Source organism: Chanos chanos, chromosome 3, assembly GCF_902362185.1.
Source record: "Chanos chanos chromosome 3, fChaCha1.1, whole genome shotgun sequence".
Lineage (NCBI taxonomy): Eukaryota > Metazoa > Chordata > Actinopteri > Gonorynchiformes > Chanidae > Chanos > Chanos chanos.
The window spans coordinates 44,450,867-44,472,775 of record NC_044497.1 but is presented as its reverse complement, the minus strand read 5'-3'; the positions used below and the strand labels follow the sequence as shown (position 1 = coordinate 44,472,775).

General features: G+C 41.2%; 1 protein-coding gene across 1 annotated transcript in view; it reads left to right on the top strand.

Moving 5' to 3' along the window:
- col5a1 (procollagen, type V, alpha 1) overlaps nt 1-20,860 on the top strand; it is a 76,558-nt gene extending 55,698 nt beyond the window's left edge. Inside the window, exons 33-66 of the mRNA XM_030767927.1 lie at nt 588-632; nt 937-990; nt 1,454-1,498; nt 1,596-1,649; nt 1,862-1,915; nt 2,161-2,214; nt 3,596-3,703; nt 4,191-4,280; nt 4,752-4,805; nt 5,636-5,743; nt 6,174-6,281; nt 6,631-6,684; nt 6,942-6,995; nt 7,112-7,219; nt 7,813-7,866; nt 8,030-8,137; nt 10,966-11,019; nt 11,407-11,514; nt 11,808-11,861; nt 12,146-12,199; nt 12,446-12,499; nt 12,591-12,644; nt 12,744-12,851; nt 12,983-13,036; nt 13,139-13,192; nt 13,453-13,560; nt 13,729-13,782; nt 13,912-13,947; nt 14,171-14,224; nt 14,392-14,653; nt 15,122-15,234; nt 16,579-16,647; nt 19,132-19,365; nt 20,108-20,860. Of these exons, the coding sequence (XP_030623787.1) occupies nt 588-632; nt 937-990; nt 1,454-1,498; nt 1,596-1,649; nt 1,862-1,915; nt 2,161-2,214; nt 3,596-3,703; nt 4,191-4,280; nt 4,752-4,805; nt 5,636-5,743; nt 6,174-6,281; nt 6,631-6,684; nt 6,942-6,995; nt 7,112-7,219; nt 7,813-7,866; nt 8,030-8,137; nt 10,966-11,019; nt 11,407-11,514; nt 11,808-11,861; nt 12,146-12,199; nt 12,446-12,499; nt 12,591-12,644; nt 12,744-12,851; nt 12,983-13,036; nt 13,139-13,192; nt 13,453-13,560; nt 13,729-13,782; nt 13,912-13,947; nt 14,171-14,224; nt 14,392-14,653; nt 15,122-15,234; nt 16,579-16,647; nt 19,132-19,365; nt 20,108-20,254 (2,823 nt within the window). The 3' untranslated portion in view covers nt 20,255-20,860. The remainder of the gene's footprint in view (nt 1-587; nt 633-936; nt 991-1,453; nt 1,499-1,595; nt 1,650-1,861; nt 1,916-2,160; nt 2,215-3,595; nt 3,704-4,190; nt 4,281-4,751; nt 4,806-5,635; nt 5,744-6,173; nt 6,282-6,630; nt 6,685-6,941; nt 6,996-7,111; nt 7,220-7,812; nt 7,867-8,029; nt 8,138-10,965; nt 11,020-11,406; nt 11,515-11,807; nt 11,862-12,145; nt 12,200-12,445; nt 12,500-12,590; nt 12,645-12,743; nt 12,852-12,982; nt 13,037-13,138; nt 13,193-13,452; nt 13,561-13,728; nt 13,783-13,911; nt 13,948-14,170; nt 14,225-14,391; nt 14,654-15,121; nt 15,235-16,578; nt 16,648-19,131; nt 19,366-20,107) is intronic.
- The last annotated feature ends 1,049 nt before the right edge of the window (nt 20,861-21,909 follow it).

Genomic DNA, 21,909 nt, shown 5'->3' with positions numbered 1-21,909 from the left:
GCAGTGAAAGGCTGTATCACATAGTCATCATTTGTCCTGACTAAGAGCAGCAGTCTGTCGTCCAGCCCATTATGAACACAGTTCAGGACCCTCTTTTAAAGGAATCATAACGCGCACTCTTCATCTACTCACACCTTCACAGTGACTGAATCAGTTTCTGGCGAAAAAGCCCTCTTAATGCAGATGGCTCCCTCTTAATGAACTGTAAAGTTTTTCTTTTGAAAGTGCCCTTATCTATATTTCTGGACTACGCCTTTCACTATTTAAAAATAAAGGTAGGGAGTGAAAGTAAAATAAAATTAAAGAAAAAAACAACAATAAAACAGCACTCTTTGCTTTATTTTTGTCATCTTGAGGATACTTTTTAAAAAAAAATTTTTGTTAATAGAAAAATAAGTTTGAGGTAAAATGCCTAGTGTAAGGGTGGTACATTTGTGGTGTTGGATGTCTAGCCTTTTAAGAGTGCATCTTATTGACTGCTTTACATTTGTGCGATGATTACAAGTTTACTTTTGTTATTGACTTTTGAGTTAATGTCTTTGTGCTATGAGTGTTTTAATTCCTTGCTCTTCATCCCATGCTCACAGGGAACATCAGGAAAATCAGGACCAAGAGGTCAGAGGGGACCAACAGTAAGAGAACTTTTACCTGTCTCACCTGGCAGCTATATAGTTACCTTGGTAACATGGTTACCATGACAACCCGATTACCGAGGCACCATAGTTACCCAGGCAACATATTTACTACAGGCCAACATTTAAAGCCAACCACATTGTGAGAGAGAAAAAGAAAGAAAATTTCAACTCAAACAAGAACAAGATTCTCAAACTGATTCTGTTGCTGTTTGGAGAGAAATATTTGCACTGGTTTATTTATATCTTTTCTTTTCTTCACTCTGCCATTTTTTTCCCCTTCTGTTCTGTTTCAATCATCCAGGGACCTCGTGGAGAGAGGGGACCAAGAGGCCCAACTGGGAAAGCAGGACCAAAGGTGAGGAGAGAGTTCTGTCTGTAATCTGAATTCTCATACTGACTGTAAATGTAGTTTAGACCTCAATCCAAATAATATCCTATCTCATCGTATTTTATTTGCGTGTGTATTTTGGTATACTGTATTCTATGTCTATGTGTATGCATGAATGTCTGAATTTATTTGCTTTATATTTAAAATGCTTTATAGAACGGTCCCATTGAAGTTGAACTCTATGAATATTAATGTAAACTTCTATCTTATGAAAGTTTACAGAACCCTTAGAGGTTTTCTCTTTGTTTTATTTGAATGCAGTATAAGGCCATAACGGGTTTAAATGAGTCTCTGCTTGTAATGATTTGATGCGGGTTTTCTTTTTTTTTCTTTTTTTTTCTTTTAACCTCTCCCCTTATATGTTGCATGATTTTGATTTAAATTTAAATTTTTAAAGATATTTTTAATCCTTTTCTTCCCCTCCCTCCAGGGTAACTCAGGAAGTGACGGCCCCCCAGGACCTCCCGGTGAACGGGTATGAACTATCAACAATATCAGGCTGAGTTAGCAGTATGGATTATTGATTGTGAAGGGGAGGTTTGATGATTGAATGTCTGTATTGTGTCTTTCAGGGACTTCCAGGGCCTCAAGGACCCACTGGATTCCCAGGACCCAAAGGACCTCCAGTGAGTGGAAACTATATCACAATGAAAAATTAATAACATCACGCAATCTTTCACTCTCTCTCTCTCTCTCTCTCTCTCTCTCTCTTTCACACACACGCAAGCACATGTGCGTGTGCACACGTGTTGATTGTGCTGTTGACTACAATAAATGCCTCTCTCTTTCCATGTGTCTGTCTGTCTCTCTGTCTCTGTATGTGTGCGTGTGTGTCTAGGGCCCTCCTGGGAAAGATGGATTGCCAGGACATCCTGGACAGAGAGGAGAGACAGTGAGTGCTGCTGACATCACCCCAGACATTTTATCTGTCACCTCTGTTCTTTTTATTTCATTTTAGTCTTTACTGTCTACACACACACACACACACCCCCACACACACACACACATGCCTGACTTACAGTACTTTGTTAGCCCACTCTACACATGCACCTTATTAACTCTGCTTTACAGTTCTGGTGTACTGTAATATCCCTTGTTCTTATTTGGCCTAAAATGCTGTCCATATCTTCCCCTTAGGGCTTCCAAGGCAAGACTGGTCCTCCTGGACCTCCAGGTGTAGTAGGACCTCAGGTAAGTTACACACGTTTCATAAAATGTAATCCCTTATTAATTTACTGTGTATGATATTTTACCACACATTCAGTGCCATCAAGATTAAGAGAATCTAAAACTCTATCTCTGCGCTTCCAAACTTGACGCATTCCCTATCTAATCTTGATATTCGTAATCTACTCAAGTCTTTTGTGTGGACTTGGCCCAGCATTAAAGCGAGGCAGTCGTTAATTCTCAGTAACGCTATTAGTTCAAGTTCTTACAGCTTTTTTAAAAGGGGGGATTTGTCTGTTGCCATTTTGATTCGCAAGAGCTTTCACAACATAAAATCTCCATACATATTAATGCCAGTCTTCTGGCAACACTTGCTTTTCTCCCTCTCGCTATCTCTCTCCCTTCCTCTCTTAGACAGCGTATTTGGCTAGCAGCACTGAAAAACATATTTCTAATGTCCCGGATGGGTGATGAGTGGGTGTTAATGTGTCTTATGCGGGTCATAAGAATGACATTAAGATGGGTGGTTTGTTGTGTTGTGAAGCTCTGTCTTTGGTGACTTATTCTTATGCTATTAGCCATTAGTGCTTGGATTCTTATGTATTATGCATGCACAGAGAGGGAAAAAGATAGGCTTATTATGCTAATGGAGAGGTGAGATAGACAGCGATGGCATTGTATCAGCTAGCAGCACGCCCACACACACAGGTGCGCATACCTCCTACTGCTTTGAGAATACAGTAATACAAACAGATGCTTTCACACACACACACAATTACACCTAAAAGCACCGCGATGCACGGACACAGACAAACACATACGCGTGTTCAAGGGCATGGTGACAGATTGGTAGATGCATATGTGAACACAATTTGTGTTGTATCTTTCTCCTCACAAGCACTGGCACTTAAGAACACCACAAGTGCACCAGCACACACACACACACACACACACACACACAGTACATTTCATTTATATATTTAGCGGATGCTTTTATCCAGTGCGACTTCCAAGAGAGACAAACCAAGCATGTAGCCGTTAAGGAGCTGTCTGTGGCACAAGTACTACTGTGCAGTTCAGTATTAGACTGAATATACAAGTGCAAGAAAAAGTTGAGGGAAAGAAGATAGTAAACTACAGACAGACACAAGTAGAAACAGAGCTAACAGGGCAATGCTTCACACATACAAAATGAGTCATATTCACTTTCTCTATCTATATTCTATATTCAGTTTCTATATCTGTCTTCAAAGCAGAACACTCTAAAAACCACTCCACAACCCAAAAATAAACCTTACACATTGCAATCAGGGTATATTTATCAACTAGAAATTTAGACTATGGTATTAGACTGATTGAAGACTGTAACCTTGAATAATGTTTTAACCTCTCTCCCTCTCTACAGGGCCCAACAGGTGAGACCGGACCAATGGGAGACCGTGGTCATCCTGGACCCCCAGGACCTCCAGGTGAGCAAGGTCTACCTGGCCCAGCTGGCAAAGAGGGAGCCAAGGTGAGAGAATGCTTACTCACACACACACACACACACACACACACACACACACACACACACACACACACACACACACAGTCATCCATCCATCCACCCATTCATCCATCCTTCCATCTATCCATCCACCCTACATTCATCACCTGTCATGTATGCTTGTGTGTATCTCTCTGTACTACTTTACTTGCCCACTGGGTCAGCACCTATTGCACACCTGTCTGGCCATGAAGGCGTCCCCTCTCTCTCTGGTCCTTCTCAAGATTTCCATTTTCTCCTATAACACCTGGGTTTCTTGGGCAGTTTTTTCTTGCGTGCTATGAGGATTAAGTCAGGGTGTGCCATCCTGCTTTGTCTGTTGCTGTAAACCTGTGGGCATGTAAAGCCCTCTAAGACTGTAAACAGTGATATTGGGCTTTAAATAAACTAGAACTTTAACTTGAACTTGCTGTGAATAATGACAAGATTGTGATTCTGTTCTGGTTCTGTGAAGGGTGATCCTGGTCCTGCCGGGCCCACGGGTAAAGACGGCCCACCGGGTCTCAGAGGGTTCCCTGGAGAACGCGGTCTCCCTGGCCCAGTGGTGAGTCACAGAAATGTTTATTTCTTTCGTTTGCATTATCATTCGGAGCCTGTGGTGTTTTTCAGAACTCTAACTTCTGCCAGCAGTTCTTACACATCACGCCACTTACTGTCATTATTTGATTATTTATTTTGTTTATTTAATGCTCAGTTACACTGTAAATACCATAGACGTGCAAGAGCTTTTTAAGCTTTTTCAGGAAAGACAACAACAACACTCTGACGCACACTCACCCTATTGAAGTTGAGTGTACCCAACACAAATGTCTTTGTGTCTAATATTAGCTATGTATTGTTTTGGGGGTTTATTTAGGGGATTGAATATTCATGAGTGATATGCAAAACTGGCAGATTGATTTCTTTGAAGTCAACAGCAGGGATTTATGGCTTTTTCTTAAATAAGTAATATTTTACTTCCCTAAAACAGCTCATCTTTTTTGTTCTGTGTGTGTGTGTGTGTGTGTGTTTTCAGGGTGCAAATGGTCTAAAAGGGAATGAAGGACCACCTGGTCCACCTGGCCCTGCTGTGAGTACATCTTTCTCTCTCTCTCTCTCTCTCTCTCTCTCTCTCTCTCTCTGTCTCTCTATTTTCTCTACACTTATCTCATTGTTCTTTCTGTCTCTTATCATTCGCTCCACGTGCTGGCATAGCAGTAAGTACAGATGAAACGATTTATCAATGTAACACTTTTCTCTCCCTTTCATGTTCTGTCTGTGCAGTGCTCTCCTCCCGTTTCTCTCTCTTCTTTTATATCTGCGGCTAAATTCTCCGTCATTTCATTCCACAGATGTTTTGTATGATGTAACTGAACTGGAAACACAGCTAATCAATATCCAGCACACTGGACACTTGAGGCAGTTTTAATTAGCAGATTTTCAAAAATCTGATCCAGGTTTTTTCATTACCTACAAGGATGTGTTCTGAATAAATGTTTATTTGTTTGAATACAAAATGATTAGTTAATGGAGTAACTGCTTTTTTCTTAAATAAGTAATTGAATGTGCAAATTAAGTAATAATTGAATGTGTAAATTAAGGCAATTAGGTAAAATGGCAGTTTCCAGATTAAATGTCATTAATGTAATGATTAGATTAAATTTTCAGATGAAATTCTGATTTTGTTGCTCATCTCTCTGTTCCTCTCTCTGTCTGTCTATCTATCTATCTATCTATCTATCTATCTATCTATCTATCTATCTATCTATCTATCTATCTATCTGTCTATCTATCTATCTATCTATCTATCTATCTATCTATCTATCTATCTATCTATCTATCTATCTATCTCTCTCTCTCTCTGCCTCACCCTGTCTTTCTCTCTTGATTGATCTAAAATTCATATTCTTTTTTATTTAGGGTTCTCCCGGTGAACGCGGTCCTGCTGGTCCAGCTGGCCCCACTGGTCTCCCAGGACGACCTGGACCCCAGGGACCTCCTGGTCCGGCTGGAGAGAAGGGTGCCCCAGTAAGTTCGAGTGAAGTTGTTCCGAGTCTCTCACCACATTTCTGATCAGTTCAACTCAGCTCTGACCTCATATGTAGGACTGGTATTTGTTTTCAGCTTCATCCTCAGCTAAGCTTTGTATCACAGCATAAGCACTAAACTGATTTTACTGCTTACTGCTTAGTGTAGCTTTAACCTGTATGTGTTAACCTGTGTCTGGGGAACATGTACTTATGGTAATTTAGCTACTAACCATTTTCACTTAGTGTTAATGAAGAATTCACACCTTTTTTAAGTTGAGACATTTCTACACAATGACCCATGAAACAAGCTAATGAATCTGTGTTTTATAACATATTATAATATTATTATAATAATATATTATTCATCATTGCAATTATGTATGTAATGATCCAGGATCTTTGAATGCTCACAACTCTGGTGATTTCAGGGAGAGAAAGGACCTCAAGGACCTGCTGGTAGAGATGGCATTCAGGGACCGGTTGGCTTACCAGGACCTGCCGGACCACCTGGACCACCAGGAGAAGATGGAGATAAGGTACCACACACACTCACACACACACTCACACACACACACACACACACACGCACACAAACAAACAAACAAAAAGGGACAAAGCCCTCCTATATAATTCACACCATTTATGAAACATTTTCATGTAAGGACCCAGTCTTTAAGGGTACATGTAATTAGTAAAATTGCATCAAACTTGTGAATTATTTTTGTTTGAGATACAGTCTTCTTTCTTCCTCTCTCTCTCCCTTTCTCTCTTTGTCATACTCCTCCATCCACATAAAGCCCATGTTGTAGTGCTTGACATGAAGGAGAAACGCGTTTGTCATCGTTATGTTACCTGTGTGTAATTCACTGTGTTTCTGTTTCACAGGGAGAGATTGGTGAGCCAGGACAGAAAGGAAGCAAAGGAGACAAAGGAGAACATGTGAGCCTTTCTACCATTTATTCATTTACACTCATTTTATTCATTCTGTTTTTGTTTGTTTCACTGTGACCTGATGACTATGGATTGCTTGTTGTTGTACTGTAAACCTTTTTGAGCTCATTATTGAAGATTTTGACCCACCCAGTTTATTTTCTCTGCCATCTCCCTCACTCTCTCTCTCTCTCTCTCTCTCTCTCTCTCTCTCTCTCTGTCTCTCTCTTTTGCTCTCTCTCCCTTTTTTTCACTCTCTTCCTCAGGGTCCACCTGGCCCCACTGGTCCCCAAGGCCCTGTTGGTCAGCCTGGCCCCGCTGTAAGTATCAAACTTTAGTTTACTGCAACTCCAAAATTATAAAATTCCTTTCAGAAAAAAACTTTCCTTTGTACCTCTCTCTCTGCCTCTCTCTCTCTCTCTCTCTCTCTCTGTAGGGTGCAGATGGAGAGCCAGGTCCCAGAGGTCAACAGGGTTTGTTCGGGCAGAAGGGAGATGAAGGAGCCAGAGGATTCCCTGGACCCCCAGGACCTGTTGGCCTTCAGGTCAGAGACCCCCAGAGACCACCTAACCTCATTCATATTCTCAGTATAGAGCATCACACATGGAGCAGCCACTCCACTACAAGAAGAACATGAAACAATAAATTGGCTGTGAGACTAACCCCAAGGACTGATGTGCCAGACACAGTTTGGGTCTTATCCAGAACTAAAATGGATTTTCATGTTGAATCCCCATTAACAGTGAAAATTTAGTCCATGACTAGGCTTAATCTCAGTCTGGAAAACAGCCCACGAGAGTGTTAAGTTTTGGCTGAATTAAACACTCACAATTTTGCTGTGCAAGGGTGTTATATCATAAGAATTAAATTTGAAGAAGTTCTTTTGTGGAGTTATATGAGAGATACCGAGAGTGACATTACAATGCGTAAGTTACAAGACACATTTGCAGAGTTGCATTACAACAGTTATACAGCAATACTTATATTACCAATGATATATTAGAGTAACATATTTTACATTTACATCACTACGTGATCCAAACCCAACCCAGTAGGACTCCAGAAGTGTGATGATACTATAATGCTTGAGACAGAGTCGTATAAAGGCTAACGGATTGGTTTTGTGATTGTAAACAGGGTTTGCCTGGACCCCCTGGTGAGAAAGGAGAAACTGGTGACGTTGGTCAGATGGTAAGAGAGCCTTGATATGGGTCTTTGTTCATAATCATCGAGGCAGAGAGAAAAGACAACATTTCTACATATGTCATCATCCCTTTTCACCTGTTTATCTTTCCCTCTCTCTCTCTCTTTCTCTCTCTCTCTCACTCTCTCTCTCTCTCTCTGTCGCGCTCAGGGCCCTCCTGGTCCTCCTGGCCCCAGAGGTCCCCCAGGCCCTCCAGGAGCAGATGGACCGCAGGGTCCCCCTGGAGGAATTGGAAACCCAGGTGCAGTTGGAGAGAAGGTGAGGTTCCCACATGATATATATATCCCCTCTTGAAAGGGCGTGAAAAAGATAGAGGGAGTGAAGTACTGAGAGTTAAAGAGAACAGAAAGTTGATATATTGAAAATAGAGGTGTTAAATGTTGATTTTTATTGTGTAAATAACTTTTATTGTGTAAACAAAAAAAAAGAAATTTGGCACAGCAGTGATTTAGCACTTAGGGAAATAAGCCAGAAACTGGAACATTGGAGTGAAGCTATAAAAGTATCCTCAAGCAAGACCCCTAATTTACAAAATTTCTCTAGAGGACTCAGAAAATCTGTTCCTAAGTGGCTTTGGATGATTGTCAACTGTAGTGTCGTGTCATTTAAATGTCTTGTAGATTGCCCAAGAGATACTCAACCCTTTGGAAACACCACACTGCTCGAGGCTTTCTCCCAGCGTGGTGTTTGTGCACTCAGCACTAGTGGTCCTGTGCCATGGTCAGAAGTGTGTGTGTGTGCGTGCTTGTGTGCGTGTATGTGTGTTTGTGTGTATTTTGATTGCATTATTGCTATTAGTTCCTGGCCACAGTCAAAGTGCTGCATTTTAGAGGAAGTTTAATCGGGTCTTAATGTTTCTCTCCGGGGCCAGTAGTGAGTGTTGGCACTCCCAGCAGTCAAAGCTTTGAATATTTTAGATAGGGATTGTACAGGCTGATGTTGTATATGAGGCTAAACGTCCATTGTACAGTCTCACTGCCACAAAAATGTTTTAACGCCAGTGCACTCAACAAAATGACACGTCCATGTGTGGAGCGCATAGTTAAAAACACGCACACACTCACATACACACACACTCACATACACACACACACACATGCACACATATGCGCTCATAGAGAACGTAGAAACACGCAGGCAAACACTGAAATACACAAACACATTCACAAATATACACACACAGGGGGTTATACGCAATAGCTCGTGCATGTGTGCTCAATTAGAAATAATGTTTTGTGGCCTTTAATTCCTTTGTTTTCCTCATTCAGCGTCTTTCCTTTGAATGGAGGATTATGATAATAATGTGATTTTGTTCACGTCTTTTTGTTCTCAACCTTCCTCCACCCTCAAAGACAGAAAGTTGTCTTTATGGTCTAATTCTCCTGGTTCATTCTGTCCAAACTGAAATACAGAGATACTTTCTGTGCAGAATGCAGAAGAAAAAAAAAGCAAGGAAGAGAGGGTGTAAAACAAGAAGACAGGTCAAAACAGGAATAGATAGATAGAGGGATATGGAATGGATATAGAAGACTATGGCAAGTTTTACTGTCTCTCCAGTATGGCCATTTGGGAGATTTACAACATTTTGTGTGCGTGTGTGCGTGTATGTGTGTGTGTGTGCCCACTTCTGCCTGACTAATGTTTCTCTGGTGGTTACTTTTAGCCTGTCTGGGTGCAGGAGATGTGTAGTTCTCTCTTTCTTTGTCTTCTCCTGTCAGTGCCTTGACCGGCTTTGCACCCTTTCATGGCCTTAAAGTCGGTGCTCACAGGTAAAGAGAAAGGAAGGTGTTCCCATTAGGATAGCTAGGTTTGAAGTGTTGCAGGATTCTGGCTGCCAGAGAGAATGTGAGCGAGGGAGACAGACAGAGAGAGAGAGAGAAACAGGCAGACAGACAGACAAACATTAACAAACAGAGACAGACAGACCGAATTTTAGTTTCTCTGTCAGTTTTAAGGATTGGTTTTGATTCTTTTAGGCAGATGTCTCCCAGATGTCTTCTTGTTGCACTCAGCTCTGTGAGTGACAGCTCTGAGAATAAGCAGAGTTGAGGCCTAGTGTTCACTCAAGCTTCACAGAGACTTCAATCAGACACTCACTCAAAACACGAGGACTCAATCTCTATCTGCACTGAGTCATTCTTGTAAATTGTTTTAGTCTCTCATGTTAGTATTCGGTGAATGTGATTCCATATATCTTCACAGAGATTCTTCTGAAATACCTCAGAAATACTTATTCTCTCTTGGTTATGAGAATAACGGAATAGTTAGATAAACTGGAGCAAATTTGGTTCTGCATTGGCCTGTTCTTAGAATGTAATTTTAAAGAGTGATTAACCATTTTTTTATGTTTGCCATTGTGTTCTGCATTCTTACCTTAAAACAAACAAACAAAAAACTCGAGTTTGTTGGGAAGTGTGGCGAAGATCGATGCATTCCACCAGCTAGATGCTAACATTGGCTTCCTTTATCGCTGTAAACTGTTTGAGTATATGAGGGTTAGGATATGAACAAGTCGGTGTCAAGATGAAGAAATTGTGATACTTGACCTTTATGTTTTAGAAAACTATTTTAAGAAAATTCCCAGAGTTTTTTCAAAAGCATTCCCAGCATGTTCTCATCTGCATTCTCAGCGTCTTCTCCAAACGCACTTAAGTTGTTTGTTGCTCATGGTCAGTATGTTCCTCTGGCCTGTCCCATAGCGAGGGAGGTTACAGGACGGGTTTGACAGTGAGTAATGACGATTGCTGACGTTTCAGGGCAGTGGATGAATTGGCTACTGTGTCACTGATAGGTCAGTGACTTGGTGATATATTGATGTGTTCACTGCAGACGAGGGGTCAACAGTGTGAATGTGTCTCTAGACTCTTACTGTATGATGGATGGACAAAGTCTCTGTGTGTGCCTCTGCCATGTTTTCTCCTTCAGTTCCCCACTGACTAACTGAGCAAGGACAACAACACACATTCTCACACATACAGACATACACACACACACACACACACACACACACACACACACACACACACTGTTAATGAAAAATTAATGTTATATCTCTTTTCTCAGTATTCGCTGTTACTTTTTCACAGGGAGACGCAGGAGAGCCAGGGGAGCCTGGTCCACAGGGAGATGTCGGTCCACCGGTACGATGTCTGCTCACGACCCTATTTCTGCCAGTCACACCCCTTCATTTATCACAACCAATCAACTAATCAATGACAGCACATAACCCTATCACAGCCAACTCAACAAAATGACAAATCAACCACCTGATATTTAAACCTGAACACTAGTGCACCTGTATACCATAAGTGAAGTTCACACCTGAACACCACTGCACACACTGCTTCACCCTAACTATTGCTGAAATTTTGCGAATCGTAAATACCACTAATACTCTACAAAAAAAGCTTCACGACATTTGGACACTGCATCTGAATAATCACTACACCTGAACACCACACTTCACTGCACATATGTCCTCCCAAACACATGCAGCATCACAGAATGTGTTCTGTCATGATTTTAAGGGTCCAAGAGGAGAACGGGGGGAGAAAGGAGAGTCTGGGCCTGCTGGTTCTGCTGGACCTCCTGGTCCTAAAGGTCCACCTGGAGATGACGGTCCCAAAGGCAGCCCTGTAAGTTCTAGTGCATTTCTTCCTGGCTCCACTTTCTTATTTTCAAAGTGATAATGACAAGATGCCTATAAGTATGACAGCTGTAACTGCAGCAGTAGGAGTGAAGTGACACAGAAAAGTGTTGGCTATATAATAAACGTCAAAATTGACCTTTTCACATGAAAAAGTGATTTTTTTTTTGTATAAGAATTTCTCCATCAGCATTTTCTGATCACTTATTTAGCCAGTGACCTTTCACTCATTTTTACTGCTGAATCAAAATAGAAACTACATTGTTTTGTTTTTCCTTCCAGGGTTCAACTGGTTTCCCTGGTGATCCTGGTCCCCCTGGAGAGCCTGGCCCAGCTGTAAGTCACGTTTCCGTAGTTGTCACTGAAACATTATCCTAAGGTTAATGTAGTGTCATTAGCTCCAGTTTGAATCTTGTCTTCATGTCTCTGATTAGAAGAAAATTTATATAGATATGGGGTATAGAATGTGAATGAAGCTTACAGTCGTGTACCTTCATTAACTTAAATCTGTCTATTGGACACAAAGAAAAACTGTGTGATGTATCTTAGAAGTGCATTGTGAAGTTTTGTTAGTCATTGTGTGCTGTTCACACTTTTGTAAAAGTCATTTCCTCTTTCAGGGTTTAGATGGTCCCCCTGGTGACAAAGGTGATGATGGAGAGGCCGGCCAACCTGTGAGTTCACCCGTCAATCATTCAATCCACCACTTAACAGTCTGAATCAAAAGCAGTGATTTTACTATGCCCAACCAACTATACTATATTCAACCAGCAAATTGAATGCTTATTAGATAGTACCTATTACTTGCTTTTAGTTATTCTTTACTGCTTGTGATGTGCCAATAATGTGGTAGAAATTTGTTTCATACAAGTGCAGAGGTTGCAGTATGGGCAAACACATCCTTTATTTGTTTATTTCAGGGTTCCCCTGGACCAACTGGTGAATCTGGTCCATCTGGTCCCCCAGGAAAGAGGGTGAGTTTTACGCTCTCTCATCAATTTGTTCTGCAGTTGATGGGACAATTTATTAATTCTCTCTGTCTTTTCGTCTCTTTTTTCCTCACAGGGTCCTCCTGGTCCTGCAGGTCCTGAAGGAAGACAAGGAGAGAAGGGAGCCAAGGTAGTATTCAGCTACATACTTTGTGTGTGTGTGAGTGTGTGTATGAGAGAGAGAGAGTGAGAGAGTTTTAACATCTCTCTTAACTTTGTCCTCGCTCAGGGAGAACCTGGTTTAGAGGGCCCACAGGGAAAGACAGGTCCAGTTGGTCCTCAGGGAGCTCCTGGCAAGCCTGGTTCTGAAGGTCTCAGAGGCATTCCAGGCCCAGTGGTGAGTCCAGGGATACAGTCTCGGTCAAACGATTTGATTAAATGTACCGTTCTATTCCACTTTTTATTGTTCAATGGCTATGGTTCTGTTAGATCATGGTATTGATTTATGGATGTTTGGTTATGCTACAGGGAGAACAAGGTCTTCCCGGTCCTCCTGGCCCAGATGGACCTCCTGGACCAATGGTAAAATGTCAAACGTGAAAATTATTGAGCACACTTGAGATTCAATTATATGACATGCACTGGGAAAGATTTGTCATTAATCTTCGATCTCTGTCTCTCCAGGGTCCTCCAGGATTGCCTGGTCTGAAGGGAGACTCTGGTGTTAAAGGTGAAAAGGTAGGACTCTCTTATACTGTATCATTTATTAAATAGCAATTATTATCATCTCAAGCGTCTGCTAGGCACCATACATATGCTGTCTTTATTAATATAGATGTGAAATGGACCCTCAATAAAGAATAAGACAAGTAATGAAGCTAAGTAATGTTATAAATCACTAGACCTAACATTAAAATGTGTACTAGTTGTTGGAAGGTGTATTGGACGTCAGTAAATGTATGATCATGTATTGATGTGGTGTGTCTTGTCTCTCTCAGGGTCACCCAGGTCTAATTGGACTGATTGGACCTCCTGGAGAACAGGGAGAGAAAGGAGATAGAGGACTACCTGGACCACAAGGATCCTCTGGACCTAAAGGAGACACTGTATGGCCTTCACACACTCAGACTTTCAGAGTCACCGTCATACTCTTACATGCATTTTCACACTGTCAGATACTGGGACAGTGCTTTTAACTGTCCCCTCTCTACGTCTCTCATCTCTCGCTCTCTCGCTCTCTCTCTCTCTCTCTCTCTCTCTCTCTCTCTCTCAAGGGTATTTCTGGTCCTGCAGGGCCTCTTGGACCGATTGGACCTCCTGGATTACCGGTAGGATATAAAGACATGCCCTGTGTCCTACGACACACGTTTTACCAGCACACACCAAATGTTTAACATTAAACTAATACTCTGTGTGTGTGTGTGTGTGTGTGTGTGTGTGTGTGTGTGTGTTTGCAGGGACCGCCGGGACCCAAAGGTGCTAAGGGATCTTCTGTAAGTGTCTTCTTTTTGTTCATTACAGAGAAAAGCAAAGATTTTTTATGTCTAAAAAAGATTATTTGACAATGCATGGTTTGTCTACTTTTAGGAGTTATTTTCATGACTTAAAGAATATTTTGACTATTTTTAGATTATTGCTAATAAGTTTCACTCGTATTATGTACATGAATTGTGTTTGGACTGTTTGTGACTGAGTCATATCGTCTGTATCTCAAAGGGTCAAACAGGTCCTAAAGGAGAAACTGGAGTTCCAGGACCCCCTGGACCACCCGTGAGTAATGTCTTTCATTACACCAGAGTCTTGTGTCATATAGTTCGATTTAACCCGTATAAAAAATGGAACTTACTTACTTACCCAGGAATTTATGCCTAATGTAAAAAGGGATATTCTTAATAATTTGAACATAATCTTAAAATAGATTTGTTTGAAATTGACAGGGACCTCCAGGTGATGTCATCCACCCTCTGCCCATCATGTCTTCTCCAAAACGGGCAAAACGGAACATCGATGCCAGTCAGCTGATGGATGATGAGGCAGATGCCAACTATAAGGACTATGAAGATGGCATGGAGGAGATCTTTGGCTCTCTCAACTCTCTCAAACTGGAGATCGAACAGATGAAACACCCGCTGGGTACCCAGAATAACCCAGCACGCACCTGCAAAGACCTGCAACTCTGCCACCCTGACTTCCCTGATGGTGAGTACATGTGGTTATGAAACTCACATTCTCTCTCTCTCTCTCTCTCCCTCTCTCTCTCTCTCTCTCTCTTTCTCTCTCTCTCTCCCTGTCTCTATAACTCTCTCTCTCTATGTCTCTCTGTCTCTCTCTCTCTCTCTCTCTCTCTCTCTCTTGCTCTCTCCCTCCCTCACACACACACACACATACACACACACACACACACTCTCGTGCAGAAAAAAAACACATTTGCACGATCATAGATACAATATATTACTCTCAAGAAACCTGAGAATTGTCTCCTCCATCCTGCACAACACACAGTAAAGCAGAAACCCACACATAATTATGCAACACAAAAACAATACATTTTTTTTTTTGCACATTATAATGAATGTAATGTTGCATGGTTCAATATATAAATATAGTTAAAGCTCTCTCTCTCTGTCTCTCTCTCTCTCTCTCTCTCTCTCTCTCCCCTTCTCCCAGGTGAATACTGGATTGACCCAAACCAGGGCTGTTCTCGAGACTCATTTAAGGTTTACTGTAACTTCACTGCAGGAGGAGAGAGCTGTATCTTCCCTGATAAGAAGAGTGAAGGAGTGAGTATCTAACAGTCACATAGACACATACACAGACACGCAAGCTTATTCACAGTGAATATAAAACAGTAGAGGGGGTTTAAAAAGATTAATGTTTTTGACACTAAGTGTCCATGCACACACACACACACACACACACACACACACACACAATCACACAGAACACATGCACACACAAACACACACACACGCACACACAATCACACAGAACACATGCACACACACACACACATAAACACACACACACAGACTCATGATGCACACACAAACAGACACACACACACCACCGACTCATGACGGTGTGGTTGGAGTGTGAAGGAGGTGTGGACAGAGCTGTGTAATATGGGTAAGAGCTGTGGTAAGGAGGTGTGGGAGATAATGGCAATAGCTGCAGTCATTATAAGATTTAATCACCTCCTCAGTGACATGTCAATCAGTCAAACACAGACAGAGACTGTCTCCATTTACTTTCATCCTTTGGGTCTTCACAGAGGTCTGAATGGTACTGACACTTTTGTGTGTGCGTGTGTGTGCGCGCGTGCATGTGTGCGTGTGTGTGTGTGGGTGTGCTACCCCAAATCACTAGCACTTACCTTTATCTTCACTTGTTCCTAACCAATACTGGAGTAAGATATTCAAAGAGCAAGGGTACAAAATGATCTCACACACACACACACACACACAAACACACACAGATGCACATCTCTCCCATATAAATGATCACGCACATGCACACACACAGAGATGCACATTTATCCTGTGTTATCATTCAGAGGCTGTCCAGTTACTCTGGTTTCTTGTCTGAGTTTGAAGATGACCGAGAGAGTTTACTGATTCTTTCATGGTCCAGCCAGTTCTCAAATTCACATATGCATTAATCTACTAATCTCAAACTCTACACCACTGTTTAAAAAAATCCTTTCAGTGTGAACAATGTTCATGTCTCTGATAATATGTGAATCGATGCCTCTTTTATTGTCTTTTCAGTTGAACTGCAATAGCATGGATAATTCTTTTTTCTTTTCTCTTTGGTCTTTGTCTTTTTCAACTTGTTTCTTAAATTGCAATCAGGGCCTCTTCATTTTAGGTTTTCATTTAAGGATGAGTCATTATTCTTTAATTATTAATGAGTAATCTGAATGTACATTCTGTCTCAGATACCTACACTGCTTTTCTCTCTCTCTCTCTCTCTCTCTCTCTCTCTCTCTCTCTCTCTCTCTGTCGTTTTTACATCTCTCTTTTGTCTTTCTTCTTATTTCTCTCTCTCTCTCCCTCTCCCTCTCACTCCCCTTAAATGTTTTAACATGGATTCTCTCTCCTTTCTGTGCTGCTCTGCTACCCTAGGCTAGACTCACATCTTGGGTAAAGGAGATTCCAGGCTCCTGGTTCAGTGAATTCAAACGTGGTAAACTGGTAAGCACATTTCCTTTAGCCATCTTTTCTCTCCCTCCTGAACTGCTCTCCTATTTTACAGAGCAAAATGGCTCGCTGGCCTAAAGACACCCCAGGCACCTGGTATAGTCGCTACAAACGCGGCTCCATGGTAAGTAGAGAGTTGAGACGTGGTTTTCGAGGGAACCTGGGACTGGTTCCGTGGGTTCTCTCGGGATCTCGCGGGCCTGCATGGTTCTAGACTCTGGACTCGAGCACTTGGGTTCAGGTTCGGTTCTGGCAAAGCATGACCTGCACGAGCACAGTCCACAGTACGATGGCAAACAGGTGTGTCCACTCAGACTTATGGGAAAAAAAGAGGCATGAGTGAAGCTATCAGTTAAACGTCTCCATCTAGTTACTAAATTACAAATAATAATACCTTTTTTGTTTTGCTAAGCCCTCTCCCAATTTGTATTGTATCTTTTTCAAAAATTTTGTTTACTGACATTTGCCTGTGAGAGGTTGTGACTGATAGCTGTTGCTTAAGGCTTAATCTCTGTAAGTTTGAGGTTATCACCTTGAAGTGACTGAGTTCTTATTCGAGTTTAGTTCTATAAAAGAATTCTCACTTTACCTGTGGAAAGTGTGCTTCCACTACAGCTCAAAGAACACTCAGTCCCTTCACCAGGGTGCTTCTGGGTATTTACCCACTGTTCAATTGAGGCTGTGATATTCAGGTAATGTTTCTATAGCGATGGGCTGATTGTCCACGCCACGGGGGCAGAGTGGGTGTAGAAGAGGGTGAGCCACAAAACCCACACACACACATGGACTGGACATAAAATAATCGTAACACTATCCATCTGTCTGGATCTAGCCGTTTATTCCTTCCCAAATGATTTTTATCATGAGTTCGGTATTTTGGGTGTTGGATTATCAGTTTAGTTCAACTTAGAGAGAATGTCCAGTCAGCGTGTGTGTGTGTGTGTGTGTGTGTGTGTGTGTGTTTGAGAGAGAGAGAGAGAAGGAGAGAGAGAGAGAGAGAGGATGTGAGTTTCATTACCACATATGCATGTGTCCTCAAGAGTTCAGGTATGTTTAGTGTGTATGTATGACTGAGTGTGCTTGTGAGTGTGTTTGTGGCTCTCCGCTCAGACTGCATGGCATGTGCATTGCATGGGCTTTTGCTCTCTCAGTCAGTCGCATTTAAGAGTGAAGAGAAGAGACATCCAGTCCAGCTGCACTAACACAATGGGTTGGTATGAAGGAAACAAAACATTTGCATATTTCCCGTCATGCAAATGTTACATCACACCAGGAAGAGATACAGGTCTTCAGTAGATGGCACAAGAATATTAAGTATTTTTGGAGCATTATTTCACCAGAAGGACTACACAAGAGTCAAAGATTTTTAACCATTGTAAGGTATTTGAGTTTAGAAACTTTTTTTTTTTTGGTACTACAGTCAGAATGGTGTGTGTACGTAAGTCAGTTCCATTAATCTTCTTCATTAATCAAGATTATATTCAACTCTTAAGGACAAAGTGTTTATGATCAATGGTGCTGCGCGTACATCACACACACACATACACACACAAATATAGACAAACACCACATATACAGAGAGCACAGTACATAACTAACAGCGCAAGACGGATGCACAAGAAGTCTACTTGCCTTTCGTAAGTGAAGGTCCTTCACAATGCATGGCTGATTTGTGATCTGTGGTCCACTCAGCACAATTCAAAACTCAGAGTTGCCCAGCTGCAGTGATTTATGGGTAATGAAGCACAGCTCAGGCTCAAGAGATAGACAGCGACACCACAGCACTAATGAATCATAGGATATTTGCCAGATCCAGTGAGCTTGGTTCCAGAGGGGAGAGAGAGAGAGAGAGAGAGAGAGAGAGAGAGAGAGAGAGAGAGAGCACATTGTTTGCAGATTATGGGGAGTTAGGCAATGATAGACAGGTGCAGTAGTTAAGTGTCTACAATGTACAGAAACAGGATACACTAAAGGTGATGGTACGTAGAATTTGAAAGCTAGTACTCCATGCTTACTGCACACAAAATTTGTGAGTTTTGATTTTCTAATGAAGTGTCCTCGGGGGCACAGAGTTAAATATAGAGTTATTTCACGTTTCATTTACATCTACTTAATAACAGTGCCCAGGAGGGCACTGTTATTGAGTCTTTTCACATAATTGTGTTTTCTCCTGTAAGTGTAGACTGTAGAGACTCTAATAAGTTCTTGTGTAAAATAGCTGTATAATATGAGTCATGGAAGATAGTTATGGGGTTTTTTTTGGGGTATAGAGGTTGGTCGTCCCTAATGTACCCCAACACGTGAAACAAAAACACAACAAGAAGTAAAGAAACACTACACAGACTTGAGAATATTAACGTGAAGATGGATGCATATTCATACCAGGGTGTGATGTGTAGTTTTCCGTGTGACCTCTGGAGGGTGTCTTTTCCTTAATATTATTCGAAACTATTTGCCTCTGTCTTTCGGTGTGTGTAGCTCTCGTATGTGGATGCAGAGGGTAACCCCATCGGCGTCGTCCAGATGACCTTCCTGAGGTTGTTAAGTGCCAGCGCCCGGCAGAATCTCACCTATAACTGTTACCACTCAGTGGCTTGGCACGACCAAGACCAGGACTCCTACGACAAAGCTATCCGCTTCCTGGGCTCAAACGATGAGGAAATGTCCTACGACAACAATCCTTACATCCGAGCTGCCGTGGATGGCTGTGCGGTGAGTACACAGTGAATATTATGGTCCCTACAAGTTATGTTTGATACATGTTATTACAGGTGGTTTACCCAGAAATAAGCAACTTGCCTCCAGGTGAGAAGTTCAGGACTTTCCAATCATACAATATGTAGCCATTGTATGATTGTTGTATTTCTTTGCGAAAATCATACAAGTATATATTGTACCTTAGCATGCATCGCTAAGCTTGATCCCAACTGTTATTAGACTTGTATCCAGTTAGTGGAACCAGTGTTAAGTCATTCTACCAGTTGGTCAAAGGTGTGACTGAACTTACTGTTTAAAATAGATTTTCCAGTGTCTTGTTGATGCAATCAACTCCAGGACAAAAGTTTTAATCGTGATGCCACAAAAGCATGCTACAGAGCCTTATATACGTCCCAAAAATATAAATTTTATTGAAATCAACCTAAAAAGTGACTTGTCAATGTGTGGTTTACTCCATCGAGAATGTGGGGTTTTGATTTTTCCTTTAGTCCGCTTAAATATCGTTGCAAGGCCAGAGAAGTTTTCACTGTTGGTTCAATCTGTCCTAGAATTAGCTTTTTTTTTTTTTTAAATAAATTTGACATGTAATCCTTTGCTGACATCTAACATCTTGGCTTTCAGCGTGTTTACCATTTAGTGCTAGCATATGGTGGCTTGCGAAATTGAAAATGAACCCTCACTCATTGTTAATTTGCTGTTTCTCTCTTTTCTTCTCTCTCCCACATACTTCCTGCAGTTGAAAAAGGGCTATGAAAAGACTATTCTTGAGATCAACACACCCAAAGTGGAGCAGGTGCCATTTGTTGACATCATGTTCAATGATTTTGGCGGAGCAACACAGAAGTTCGGTTTCGAGGTTGGCCCAGCCTGTTTCATTGGCTAAGACTATTCACTGAGCACTCAAGAAAAAAAAAAGCAAACATATTCATTTTCTCAGAAACAAAACACAAGAAAGAAATAGGACAACTTATTTGTAAAGTTTTGTGTTTCCAAAAAAACAAAGCACATTTCGATATGAGGATAAAAGAAATTTGAAAGCAATATCAGAGTGGATTCCGTTCAAAAGAAAAAAAAAGGAAAATTATGAAAAAAAAACAGCAACCTTGTAACCTCAGTGTAAATTCTCCATCACATGCAAGTTTTGAAACTGGATGAGTTTGATGCTGCCTAGCTACCCTACCCTTCTTTGTCCCCTCATTTAAAACCCTAGACCTCTACCCTGACACCCAATGTCCACCCAAACATACAAACTCAGCCCAGTCTCTGTCCTCAGACCCCTCTCTGGTCTTTCAGATACCATGCTTTACCCTTACTGTATAGAAATAGTCGAATCAAGACTCGATTCTCCTCCAGCCTGTGCCAAAATTCTTCCGAGGGTGGAGGCCAATTCACGGACTCCATTTAATGTAGCAGTTGCTTTATTTCATTATCCTGCTCTTGTGTCTCCAGTTTTTTTTTCTTGTCTGTTTGTTAGCTCAGCAAATTTCATTTTGTGCATAATTGTGCCCTCCACCCCCCCATTCCCTGGAATGGTGCTTATATATAAATATATAAATATTTTTTGTATGTTTGTAAGTACTTTCTGTATATTTTTTTTTCTGAAAATGTATATTGAATCTGGCTTCAAAACATGCATGTGACCCATTGAGCAATGAGGAAAGAGATGCTGGTTATTTGGACTTAAATAAAGTTTCTCCCATACAAAACAACAAAGCCCAACTCAACTCCACGTGAAAAAAAAAAAAAAAATTAGAAATTTGAATGAGTGGAAGACAGGAAGTGATGTCATGTTGCAGGTGTGAAACACATCATATTGTAATTTAAAGTAAAGAATGATAATAAAAGTCAGAAAAAAAAGCACATGGCGCTATCATTTTGAGCATTGATTTGCAGACTGGCTACGGTCTCTTGTGCCTTCTTGATTGACAGCTCAGTGTAAAGGCTGGACAACTAACTTTGAGTGATCACAACTTTAATCCTCTCTCACTCTCTCTCGACGCTTACACTTCCCTCCGCCAGAAGAGAATACACAGTGGGAGATATTGTCATACTCTATGGAAACACAATCATGGTAAACTAGGTGCTATTTCCTTCTGCCTGTGGTGCTATAATATATATTTTTCTGTTTTTTTTAGTGATTGTTTTAAATTGAAAATAACTCACCAATGATTTATGCGCGTTTCATCACCTTCCATCTTAGCACTCCCCTCTTTGAATGGACCATTTCTGCAGTTTCTTATGGAGAAATGTGTTTTTATGCATGCCAATCCATCATATAAAACCAGGCTATGTGTCTTTTCCTGAGTACTGTTTTCCATTCCAGACTGACACCATACAGATATGAATGCAGACTGTCACAATGTGCTTAGTGTAGCAATAATTTATGTTTTTGTGTTCTGCATAAGCAAGTATATTTACAAGAAAAAAGGAAAATACTCAGAAAAAATTATATATATATATATTTTAGTGTTTGCAAATTTTTTATGGATTATTGTGAACATTATTTGAATGGAATTGAGTGCAATGGATCAGCTTCCC